The sequence below is a fragment of the Orbicella faveolata genome, unplaced genomic scaffold (assembly GCF_042242905.1).
Source record: "Orbicella faveolata isolate gen_17 unplaced genomic scaffold, um_ofav_v1 contig_46, whole genome shotgun sequence".
Taxonomy (NCBI): domain Eukaryota; kingdom Metazoa; phylum Cnidaria; class Anthozoa; order Scleractinia; family Merulinidae; genus Orbicella; species Orbicella faveolata.
Window position 1 is genome coordinate 1,392,740 of NW_028301576.1, and position 13,639 is coordinate 1,406,378.

Consider the following 13,639-nt stretch of genomic DNA (forward strand, 5'->3'; position numbering starts at 1 on the left):
GTGAATGGAGGTGTATAAAGGTGAATGAAGGTGTATGAAGGTGGATGAAGGTGTATGAAGGTGAATGAAGGCGAATGAAGGTGCATGGAGGTGTATGAAGGTGAATGAAGGTGTATGAAGGTGAATAACGATATATGAAGGTAAATGGAGGTGTATGAAGGTGAATGAAGGCGTATGAAGGTGGATGAAGGTGAATGAAGGTATATGAAGTTGTATGAAGGTGAATGAAGGTGGATGAAGGTAATAAAAGGTGTATGAAGGTATATGAGAAGGAATGAAGGTGTGTGAAGGTGGATGAAGGTGAATAAAGGAGAATGAATGTGTATGGAGGTGGATGAAAGTAATGAAGATGTATGAGGGTGGATAGAGGTGTATGAAGGTGAATGAAGGTGTAGGAAGGTGTATAAAGGTGAATTAAGGAGAAAAAACAAGTGCACTTAGCTTCCAAACTTTTTTGTTTTATTTTGCACTGACCAAAGAGGACACCCAGTGCAAACATGCAGGAACATGTATACATTCCTACACTGTAGGTACATGTTCCTGAATACATACATAACTCATTTCTCCATAGCATGTCAATGATATGGGAACTTACAACTGGTATGGCACTCAGGTCATGCTTGTTTTGAATTTGCCAGCTTTCGAAAATGAAAAATGCACAGCTTATGACCGTTTCCATGGAAACGGTCCGTATGGCGAAATCCCAACCAAGAAAGAACCAATCAGACGGCTCGGATTTACCTCAAGACTACCTTGCCATATAATAATTATTATCATTTCATTGTTATAAAAATATTTTTTTATATCCGGCTTACCTTTTCCGTTAATCGCCGAATCCGCTGCTGTTGATATATTAATTCTTTATTTAACGTAGCTCTCTCCTCGGCATACTCAAGGGCAAGTATTTTCTTCGTTCGAACATAATGGCCAACAGCAAACCGGTTACTTTTTACCGGCAGCATAGCATATTGCCTCTCAGTCTAGCAAGAAAAGCGCGCTGACATACCAAAACTTTGCAAGTTTTCCTGTTGTGTTTGGCATCGAAAGAAAGGTCTTGATTTCGTCTTTCCCGCTGTTTCAGTCTGAAGCCTTCAGAGACTATCCCATGAGCACCAGAAAGCTTGGAAAAGTCGCATGAGAAGGGCCTGTTTAGTAGTTCCCAGGGTCTTGACAATATACACGGTCAACTACGCCATTCAGGCTTCAATTGCGTGACTAGAAAGTCTTGACAGCTGACCCGACGTGTAGTATTTAAAAAGGTGAAACAGCGATACTTGCTACATCTAATTTTATGATCATAAACAACTCATTTTCTGTATCACTTTGCCCCCCAAAATGCATGAAATCGCATCTTTGGCAACCTGAAATTTCAAAATTTTCCGGGGCAGCACGCTCCCCAACCCCCCCCCCCCCCCCTAAATGGCCTGGCCTTTCGGGCCTCGCTTTAATTTCTACCGCCTGTTCTGCTTTATTGGACGCCTGTGAAAACTTCTCCTAAGAACCCTGATCAGATATCGAGATCCAGAATAGCAAAATAGAGTACACCATGGCGGCTTCATTGTACTGTAAGTACAGCATTGTTCGGAATATTACTTGCATATGACCGTTAAAAGCACTAAATATACACGTCGAAAGGTGAATATGGCTACGAAGATATGGGGAGGGGGGAGCTTCATTACTTCTAACATTACGAGAACTAATACTACAAGGAAGCATCTGAAGAAGGGAGTTCTTAAATTCTGATATTCTGAATGGATAAATTATTACGTTTACAAGCGAGTTGCTGAATTGCAAAAACCTTTATGATACGAGTAGTTATGTTTATGTAAGGGAAATTTCTAATTACACCAAAGTATAGCAACACATTCAGAATCTGAAATGGCAGCCAGGTCAAAAGACAAGCTGCAGTAATAATAAAGAGCGTTTTTGCTGATCTTGTCTCTCTTACCACGTGATTCCGGTTACCCATCATTGTAATTTGTTTCTTCCGTACAATAAAATATGCTATACACATCACTAATAGAGGCGTACTAAGAAACAAGATGAGAGAGTACACGTAGTTTTCAAATGCTATGATAAAGAAGTAAAGCAGTAACCTTACAGAAGTGAAAATTGTTGTGAAAATCCATGGCATGGCAACAGCAAATATGTAAACACGAAAGGTTAGAGTTATATGACGAAAAGGCCAACCTGTGGCGTACATTCTCTCCAAGGAAATAGCGGCAAGTGCGAAGATGGAGGCAATACCAGTAAAAATGTCAGTCAATTGGTACAAGCTGAACCACAGCAGACAATTCGACAGACCCAAGCACAATATTGTATTAATCGCCATGTACAAAGGAACAGTCAGCAACCCAACCAGTAAATCAGCAACAGCCAAACTAATCAAAAGAAAATGAGCGCGCTTGCGAAGTCTCCGCTTGAGAAATATCCAGATGGTAAGGAGATTTCCAACAACGATCACTGTCGCTAATAATCCAAAACACACGATGTTCCATGAATTAAAGTCCATCACTGAAGGCAATGGTTCCTAGAGATCCTTCTAGTTCGCACCCTATGTGAAGAAAACCAAATTGAAATGAAATTATGCTAGAACTGATAAACTGATTACAGAAACGTTGCATACAACAAATGTAAGCTGGCAGTGCCTCAGTACTTTGTTAATCGTAGGTGAGTGCACAGACTGCACGTCATTAGTCTTCTTCAACCTTTCTTCCCCCCACCCTTAAACTTAAGGTCTAAATCTTAGGAAGGGTTTAGAAAAAAGCAAATGGTACAGTGCATGTTGCTGCTTGCTGGTCGGTTTTCAAGTACCTCCCACACACGCGTTCTTAGGGCTCGTCATACTGAGAAAGGAACGCGCGACAAGCCCTAATAAGAGCGTTTGCAAGGGAGGCTATGTAAGTTTTCAAGCTGTTGTCTAATTCTTTTTCCGGAAATTTTAGTTATTATAGTTTGCTATTTATTGTAATGGTTATGATTAATTGGTAACAGGACCTCATGTTGTCCAATTCTGTCTGTAATCATTCTCGTGATTAAACAAATCAGACTCCCGCTTCGCGGTCCTCAAATTTTGTTAACCACGCGTATTATTGCGCACCGAATTGGACTCCACTCAGTTCTGTCACCATTATTTACGGGCTATTTGCTGGTGTTGGACATTTTTAGTAAAGTTATAACTTAAACGATTTCCTTTTAACATGGCTTCCAAAGTCCCATCTTGTACACGGGACGACAGCAAGCCCGCTGATGCTGACAATAACACTTGTTCCATTATAAAATTAATTTTGATGTCATTATCAGCTGCAATACTTAAATGTAGAAGCAATATTTTAATATCTTGCGGCCACCGACTTATAGTCTAAGTTAACGATGAAAATTGCTGCTTTCAGATATTGTATTAATTGAGGTAATGGATATTTTGAGGAAGAATTAAAATTAGGCTCCGAGAAGCCGATTTTTATTCCTGAAATGACTGTGTTAAGATTATGCAAATCAGAGGGATAGAAAAGGGGCTGCGCTTCTTGAGGTTCGATTGAAAACGCCGGGAAACGAAACACGTCGCACGCTAGGAAAAGAAAGAGGCTGCACGCAGTCTAGATTAAAGTCCCTGTTGAACCGTTTCCCAGCCTCTTCACTTATATTAAAAACCTAAGCAAGATTTCCACTATTGCCTTACTTTTAATAGACGCTGAAATGGGCGTGAATTTTTAAAATACCTTGTACTTGCGAGAAATAATAGCATGCATCTGCGAAAAGAGTTGAACTTAATCTAATTTTTGCCGTAGACGGAAGGAATCAAAGTATTTTAGTTAGATTTCACTTTATACGTCAATTGATGGCTTTTAATTTACGAAGTTTGAATAAAAATAGAGGAGATGTATCGACGGCTTGCTTTCAAAGGAGAAGTTGAAGTTATCGTTAAGTGCGTGAAATAACAGAGAGCAGGTGTAAAGCCATGCAAGATGTTTCTCGTGCTGAAGTACTGGAGTACTTTATCTCCTTATTTGAGATGTAACGTGGAAACGAAAATGACGCAGAAATGGGAGCAAAACACCTTTGAATTTTAACTGTTTAACTGGCTTGAATGTAAATGCGATGCTGTCAAACAGCAACCACTCTAGCACAGGGAAAAAACGAACAAGTTTTGACTAACCGACAAAACAATGTTTTGCTTAGAGCAATAAAAAGAATCAGTAGAGAAGTTGAGAAAGCCACTCAACCTACCTTTTTAATAGAAGAGTTAGTTCCAAGTGACAGGTCTAAGTGCTAACGGAGAACAGTCTCGCTGCAAAGGTAAATTTCAACTTGAATTTAATGTAAACAAAATGCTCTAGCGATAATAATAATTAGTTGACCAGTTTTCCGTTTCGATTTTCAGCTGTCTGGAATAATAATAATAATAATAATAATAATAATAATAATAATAATAAGTCAGTGAAAAACTATCCAAATATAAGGACTTGGAAATCGAAACAAGCCGAATGTGGGGCATGAGAACGGAAACGATACCAGTTATCATTGGAGCACTTGGAGCTATCAAAAAGGGACTAGAAACTTATCTTGGAAGAATTCCCGGCCAATTAAGCATCAGTGAACTACAAAAGATAACCTTGCTAGGTACAGCACACATTTTGAGGAGGGTGCTATCAAGCTAAAAACTGGCTATCCCCTAGTGCCCCAGGACCATGGTTTGGTCTCGGCCCTAAGGACTCTAAGGAAACATTACGTGAGGACGATAATAATAATAACAAATTGTCATGCTTCTGATCAAACTTTCCATGCAGTGTTCTAAAGAAAAAACCAAGGCCCTTAAGCGTGTTCAAAGACGTGACACCAAATTTATCTTGAAATGTGATTTAACCTATCCAGAACGTTTAGCTAAATTAAATTTTTTGCTTCTCGAGTTTAGAAGGGAGGTTTTAGATTTGTCTTAAAGGGCACATTGATTTTGACGTCCTATCGTGGCTCATATCATCAAACCAGAAAATATGAGAAAAATATTCCAATGAATTTCTCAAAGCCGCCAGGAATTCCTCCTTTGTTAATCGGCGGTCTCAGCAAAAATATGGCAATTTGCAAGCGTTGTCGAGATCTCAAAGCTGTCAACAACCAGTGATGTAACCAATCAGATCATGATATCATGGATCAGGCTCTCCCGCCATTTTGTTTTTTTTTTTTGTCCCAGACTGCTCTCGGCAAGCTCTGCTTGTCCCAGTCCACACTTGAATAGCTGTGCTCGCCGGTTTCTCTTTTCGCCCTATAACCCAATAGGGAGCCTGTTCATGGACTGTGAAGAAATGGCTATTTTGCTCACAAATCAAAATTCCGTATATTATCAGTTTTAATTACGGCAAACGCCAGCCGTATTATATAATATAACCCGGGAGATTATCCTTGCAGAATATTAAGCTGAATTTAGAGCGATCGTCTAGGTGAGGGTACTTCTAAAAAGAGCTGTTCTTGGTGACTTACGTTACGACAAACTAAGCGAGAGTCATCTTCGGTCATTTCAGATTCTAATGAAAAGTGTTTCTCAGTCCACGCTGCCGGTGGAAACAGATTGGATTTTTGAATGCAGAGAGATTTCTAAACCGTTCTAAAATATTAGGAAATCAAGTATTTCTATAAGAATTAATTCCATTTTATTTTCACAGTTTTTATTTTATTACAGTTTGATGCTCCTGGATAACATGAATTTTCTATTACAATATAAAAGTTGCCTTTGGCAAAACAGCAATTATATCTAATTTTCTTCAATTTTTTTTTTCTTAAACTAACAGTTATAGATATGTACTCAATTTTGTCACACTACAAAACTCTCTACACGCCTAACTAGATACCTGCTTTTGTTCCTGTCTTTCTTGAGACACAGAAACGTCTTTAGTAAAAATGTCAGTCAATGGCAGATTTGCACGTTGTCGTCATTTGACTACAACCACCAGAATTCCTTTCGTTTTTCTTTATTATTTGAATTTTGAATTCCCAGTGGGGTTTAAAGAACAATTGCCCTAATTAGCACAAGACACAGAAAAAGTGAAGGATTCTGGTAGTTGTGGTCAAATGACGCCATCATGCAAACTGTCTCTTCGGACACCGACCTCACCAGACGATACGCCAGACCCAAGTACGATATTGTATTAATAGCTATGTACAGAGGAACAGTCAGCAGCCCAACCAGTAAGTCAGTAACAGCCAAACTAATCAAAAGAAAATGAGCGCGTTTCCGAAGTCTCTGTTCAAGAAATATCCAGATGGTAAGGAGATTTTCAACACCGATCAATGTCGCTAATAAACCAAAACACAAACTCCACACGATGTTCCATGAATTAAAATCCATCGTGGAAGGCAATAGTTCATGGAGATGCTTTTAGTGAGCAAAAAGAAATTCAATTATAATTAATTCACCCCTTCTTCTATTCTGTTTGCGAAACACTGAAATGGTTAATAATAGTGTATTGGCCTTACTTCACATAGATATCAGTGAATTTACAAGTATTGAACAATAGGCAGTAACAACCATGCATGCTAGATGCAATTTATGTTTTACTAGTCAAGACAGTGATGATCAGTGATGACCGAGGCTGTTGATCATTCTTCCAGATTTGTGTTACAGCAAAACTCCGCATGTATTTATGTAATAATAGTATACATGAAAAAATTACTCAATTCTGATTGGCTGAGAGCCGTGCAGTTCAAGTGTAACACCAGTACAAAAAGTGTAACACCAGTGCAAATTACACATCGTAACTCTGGATTGTGATTGGCTGAAAGACAATAGGAAATTTTCGAAGCCAGTGATATTACGTAAAATGATGACGAAAATTTTGTGCGGAAACTTTGAAAAACATGCAATTTATGTTTCACTAGCCAAGACAGTGATGATCAGTGATAACCGAGGCTGTTGATCATCCTTCCAGATTTGTGTTACAGTAAAACCCCGCATGTATTTATGTAATAATAATATACATGAAAAAATTATTCAATTCTGATTAGCTGAGCGCCGTGCAGTTTAAGTGTAACACCAGTACAAAAAGTGAAAGTGAAGAATGATCATCGCAGTAAATTTTCCAATTTAAGCAATTGGAAAGAAGAAGCCTGAAAAAATCAGGGCTTCAACGGGATTCGAACCCGTGACCTCCGCGACCTGGTGCGATGCTCTGCCAACTGAGCTATGAAGCCACACATTAGGAGCGAGGTCAATTAATTGGGTTCATATCTTTCCGTGAGGAGTGAAATGATGTGAACTTTATATGAAATAATTCACATATGAACTGCGGTTGTAGATGCAAGTGAAGAATGATCATCACAGTAAATTTTCCAATTTAAGCAATTGGAAAGAGGAAGCCTGGTTCTTCTTTCCAATTGCTTAAATTGGAAAATTTACTGCGATGATCATTCTTCACTTTCATCTGCAACCGCAATTCATATATGAATTCTTTCATATAAAGTTCACATCGGTACAAAAAGTGTAACACCGGTTCAAAAAGGGTAATACCAGTGCAAATCACACATTTTCGAAGCCAATGATATTACGTAAAATGATGACGAAAATTTTGTACGGAAACTTTGAAAAACGTTTTCTTGAATGAGAAAAAATGCCTTCAAGAAAGGTCTTCCGGCACTTTCTCCACGGAAATTTTTTCATGTTTATATTATTAATAAGTAATGATACGGTTTTTCTCGTTCAATCTGGAATTAATTTGCACTTGTGAGTTTTTCAAAAAGCTCACCCGTGCAAATTAATTCCAAATTGAACGAGAAAAATCGTGTGATTACCTATACGAACCTAGTGGTGTATTTATTGGAACCTGCTGACAGAAATTTGCTCTTTTTATAGCCAAAAACGTAACAACCTGTTTAACCAAGCAAGATCAAGCAAGCTCTTATATGTACGTGGGTTACAGTTAAATTATGATGAACATTTAAGCCTAGGAGTGTGACTTTGAGATTGCAAATTTACGTTACAAGAAAATACATAACACAATTGTAAATAAATACTGCATATTCAAGGACCAAACGGTTTGAAACCTAGGTTTATTTATTTTCCTGGCAATCAACTCATATATCTCCTTCATAGAAATTAAGAACCTAATTGAAAATCTATTGTAGGGGCCCAGTAAAACGACGAACACTCGGCAGAATAAATGTGAATAAATACTGTATATTCAAGGACCAAACGGTTTGAAACCTAGGTTTATTTATATTTCTGGTAATCAACTCATATATTTCCTTCATAGAGATTAAGAAAACCCACTCTGCGGACCCAGTAAAACGACGAACACTCCGCAGAATTCGACATAGCAATTTAATCCGGTACTATTACATCGAGACTAATCCGACTCTTCCCCCAACAGAAAAACACACGCACAAAAAAAAAACTCACGCCCACACCCACTCGCATATCATTCAAATGTTCTACAGTCTCTTGGGACGTCTGGTTGTACACCGACAACGTGTCCTGTATTTTTCGTCTTTGTCGGTTTCTACACCTACTTAGCTTAAATTGCCAATGGCAACACCAAGATACAAGAACCTATTTTGCCAGACTTCAAAACATGTAGCTTCTTGCACGTGGGTTTTTACGCTATTTATGTCTTAAAATGCCAATATGTTACACTAAAGGAGTAGTGATTGAACAAAACAATATTCAATTATTGATCATTGCAATGCTATGTACATGACACAATGATCCAGTTTTTGGCCATATTTTGCATCAGAAACCAAGCAGACAGGGTAAATTAATATCAGCTGTATTCAAACAAGAACCAGAAAATGGTGGTTTTTGAAATATATTTCTAAAATATATGTTTCAGTGAAATGTGTTTGTGTGTCTTCTAAGAATAAACCTTTGGTGGTAATCATTCTTGAATATTGAACTAAATAGAGACAACTCCCTGCGAAACAACTTGTTTGACTATACTTACGTACCAGAGCAATAGCCACCTCTTCCTTTATTGTGCATTGGAACATTTAGTTATTGATGTTTGTTTTAATTAGCTGCTTGGGAATTATGTGTTTTTTTACCCTCATGAGTGTTTCTTGAAACTCTTCTGAATGGATCCTTATTGAAGGCTGCAAACATATCGCTAAATAGCTGATAATTAAAATTTAGGAGATAAAAATTACTTCTTTCGGTGCTATTTAGGAGTTTTGACTTTATTGCACTGAATTACAACCAGCATCAATTGAAACAACAGAAAGGATTTTACTCAGTCCCGCCACTACTCTGTGCATTATTTTTTCATCCTGTTTCACCCTTTTCACTTCTCACTCCACACACAGGTTGTACCTTCAGTTTACTTCTAGTTACGTTTAAGCATCCCTTTGTTTGTTTATGTTCCAATTTTCTAGCCAGAATTTTAGAAATGGTAGTTAAGTCAGTGTCATCGCTTCAGCATGCATTGCGTGCCGTTTATTGTAACTGGTAAGAAAAATGAGGATGTTATGTATGGCACTAGCGCTGGCCATGATACTGTTGCCCAGGTTAGTAAACCACGAAGTCGGAGGTTTGATCCAACATGGTGTCTTTCTCTTGCATATATAACAAGGAGAACTTGTAATTCACTTTTCATTCTTACCATAATTTGTAAAACACTAAGCAATTTACACTTTACTTTACTTTCTATTACAAATGGAACTCAAAGCGAACTGAAGATATTAATGATTCATTTAGAGTTACTTTTACCAGCACTTAAATGTATGCACAGTACCAGGTCTTTGTATGTGTTTCTGTGCCTTCTATTCTAATAAAGCGTTCATTGTCTTATGCAGAATTTTCGGCTGATAAAATTTAATTTCTTCTAATATCCTATTTTTGACATTAGGACGACACCAGACAGCTGCAAGAAATTGCATTTATCTTGTACTTTAAGGTTTTGAGGTAACAATGTAGGATGACCTAGCAGAACACGATTCCGTTTCACCTTATATTTACTTTGAAGTCAAAATTTGCACTTGTAGAAACTTGGGCTCGACTTTTACTAAGCGTTCGGGAAAAGAGACTGAACTCGAAAGAGCAGCGGAAATCGAACCTTGTACAATCGTAAATTTTATTTGTTCTTCAAAATGTTTCGAAGACGTACTACCTGTTCAGTTACTAGAAAAAAAAAAGGCAATGGAAGTTTAAGAAACTGTTAAGAACATATTAGGTAATAAATTATTTCTTTATAAGCATTAGTGCCATGTTTTTTTCGCATTCTTTTGATTTAATTTCTATGCAGCTGAGTAAAACGTTTGGCGACAATTTTTAACATAGTTTTTTGGAAGGTTGTTGATTGTATATAGTTGATGTGTCAATGTGCAAATTAATGGATTTAATGAGACGTAACTGTAGAAAGCCTTCACTCTACTCTTCAGAAGGTTTTTTCTAGTCTGGAAGCCAATGAAACACACACACGCACACTCATTACACACACTTTATTTCAATTGAAATTAAAAGTTAATACAAATGCCAAAACTGATCCACTGGTGGTATTGCGCTATAATTTGTACTCCCCTCGTACTACTATATCAAAATCAATGCAAACAACTAACATATAGGAATTTTGAGGCTTTGATAGAAGGACAACTTATTGGTGTATACATGACGCGCACTAGCCTCACCAAGCACGTTATGATGTTTACAAATAAATTGTCTTGAAAATGATCAATGGTTTCTAATTTAAATTCTTAAAACAGACTGATCATAGATTGCACAGTAACATTGTACTTAGCACCCACTGATTGAACTAGAAAACAATGAAGTCTTTCTTGTTTTGGATGTGGTAAATGTAGTTAAAGTTACACTTTTATTACCTTTTCTGTTAATGCCCGCGACGCCGAAAGTGACATGAATTTTACATTCCATCTAACTGATTTCCTAATGATTGGGAATGTGTAATTCTTGGCAATGATACGGCTGACCCAGTCTCCCTTGATGCATCGGCACAACTTCATTTCTTCTTTCACGAGGGCACACATGCGCACAACAACGAAGCATCTGAAGAAGGGCGTTCTTAAATTCTATTATTCTGAATGGATAAATTATTACGTTTACAAAGGAGTTGCTAAATTGCAAAAACTTGATGATATAAGTAGTCATCTTTATGTAAGGGAAATCTCCAAGTACACCGCGATTTATCAATAGGGCCAGAATTTGAAATGGCAGCCAGGTCAAAAGAGAGGCTGTAGTGATAATGAAGAGTGTTTTTGCTAATCTTGTCTCTCTTACCGCGTGATTCTGGTTACTCATCATTGTTTTTTGTTTCTTCCATACAACATAATATGCTATACACATCACTAATAGAGGCGTGCTAAGAAACAAGACGAGAGAATACAGGAAGTTCTCTGGTGTTATGATAGAGAGTTTAAACAGTAACATTATAGAAGTGAATATTGCTGCCAAGATCCATGGCATGGCAATAGCAAATATGTAAACACAAAAGTTTAGAGTTCTATGACGAAAAGGCCAACCTACTGCGTACATTCTCTCTAAGGAAATAGCGGCAAGCGTGAAGATGGAGGCAATACCAGTAAAAGGGTCACCGTAAACGTATATGAACGCCAACGTTACCGGCATTACTTTGCCAGGAGTTGCCGAAATAGCTATGTACAGAGGAACAGTCAGCAGCCCAACCAGTAAATCAGCAACAGCCAAACTAATCAAAAGAAAATGAGCGCGTTTACGAAGTCTCTGTTTCAGAAATATCCAGATGGTAAAGAGATTTCCGGCAACGATCAATGTCGCTAATAATCCAAAACACAAACTCCACACGATGTTCCATGAATTAAAATCCATGACGGAGGCAATGGTTCCTGGAGATGCTTCTAGTTTGCACTCCTGTAAAGAAAAAGAAATTCGAATGTAAGGAAGTAATAATTAATTGATTATAGAAACGTTGCATAAAACAAATATAATTAGACGGTACCTCAGTACCTTGTTAATCGGGAGCTTGGTACCCAGACTGTAAATGTATGTCCACGATCCTCTTAAATACCCCTTGTCCCACCTCCTCCCCACCCCTCCACTTAAGGTATAATTTGTAGGAAGCGTTTAGAAAGTAAACAAATGCTCTAGTACAGGTTGCTGGTTGTTGGCTGGGAAGTTCTGAAAGACTGGGAAACGACACTTTGGATGCGTTTTTTCCCCGGGATTGTTTAAGAACTAAAACGATCCCAGTAAATAGTGAAACATTTAAGGTTACAGTATACCTTCAGGTCAGCAATTTTCTTCAAATTTAGATTTTTGGGTCAAAGTAGTGGTCGAAGAATAAGGCCGTCGATAAAACCAGGAACATGGAACATTCCGAAACATTCCAGAACGTTCCGGAACATCCCATAAACATAAAAAAAAAAAAGAAAGAAAAATGAACGAAAAATGAAAGTGACTGCAATGAGTGAAGGCTCCTCTTCTTTCCCGCCAATTGCGTCACGTCGCTTTTCAGCACTCTGTTTTTCAACACAAACATGGACGATTCTGACGTTGAATGCCAGGTAATTCATTGCGTCTCCTTTTTTGATCCCTGATTTCTTCAAGGTGTTTGTCTGAGCGTCATACTGTTGCTTGTTAAGTCAGTATTCATAGTTTAGTCCCTATTCCATCTTCACGTTGCTATTTATCATGCCCAGTTTTCGCTCCGCTCCGCTAGGAACTAAGTGCAGACTCGACCTTTCTGGAAGCCCGAGTAACAAGCAAGTTACTATTAATAAACTAGAGGTAATCAAAGATTTATAGAGCAGCGCGTTCACGCGCGGTTTTCGCATGTCTGGTTTACTTTGGCGGTGTTCGAATGGCTCGATAGAAAACTTAGTTTGATCGAATGTCAGATAACGATCTGCACGTGAAGTTGAACTAGCGATGAATAGATTATAGCCTGCGGTAAAAGTATTTTTAATTAATTAAGTATTAACTTGTACCTGACAAACATTTTCCAGGAGATGCATTTGAACTGTTGGCGACACCTGGAATTCAATTTCAGATCGCCAACACTTGTAACAAATATTTCTAGAGACAATAAAGTTTTGACCAGCGACCCCGCAAGACAGCGCGCGCGTCGCCAAATGTTTTTAAATTTTGTGTTTGTATTTGTTTACAATGTCATCAGAGGTCGAGCAGTCCAAACTAGTTTAGACAAGAAACTCGATACCAAAGAGTTTCTATGTCTATCTCATGGAGAAACTATTTCTTCATGAGAAATCGTGTATACGCATATCTTTGTATTGACGTAATGAATTGAATAAAGAAATCACACTCGTGTACCCATACTTTTAAGTCTAATTAAGGAGTTCGAACGCCACCACCTTAGTTTTCCGTGAAGAACGAAATCTGGGAATAAAGAACAGCACGTGATTCAACTGACGGTGAACGACTGGAAGGAATGGATTACTCTTCTTAGTTGCTAGCCTTCACTCATTGCAGTCACTTTCATTTTTATTTCTTTTCCCTTTTTTTATGTTTTTGTTTTTTTCTATTTTCCGAGCCGATACCAGTTTATTTTGTTTGATTTAATTTTTTAAAATTTTATTTTACATATTTTTCGCGTAATTATGATAATTATTCGATGTTCCGGGATGTTGCGGAATGTTCCATGTTCCTGGTATTATCGACAGCCCGAAGAATAATCTCTAATTCCTGAAAAAAAAATTTTTGAACAAGACT

General features: G+C 37.8%; 1 protein-coding gene and 1 pseudogene across 1 annotated transcript; both read right to left on the minus strand.

Annotated features, from left to right (window-relative positions):
- Positions 1-1,494: 1,494 nt before the first annotated feature.
- Positions 1,495-6,340, minus strand: LOC149097875 (adenosine receptor A3-like; annotated as a pseudogene).
- A 4,521-nt stretch (positions 6,341-10,861) lies between these two features.
- LOC149097876 (histamine H2 receptor-like) lies at positions 10,862-12,002 on the minus strand. Its single transcript, XM_089278174.1, has one exon. The coding sequence runs from the start codon at positions 11,777-11,779 to the stop codon at positions 10,862-10,864; it is 918 nt and encodes a 305-aa protein (XP_089134300.1). The 5' UTR covers positions 11,780-12,002.
- Between the last annotated feature and the right edge of the window lie 1,637 nt (positions 12,003-13,639).

Bases quoted from the DNA above. Each gene is read 5' to 3' on its own strand.
- LOC149097876 (XM_089278174.1), bottom strand. From the start codon at position 11,779: ATGGATTTTAATTCATGGAACATCGTGTGGAGTTTGTGTTTTGGATTA.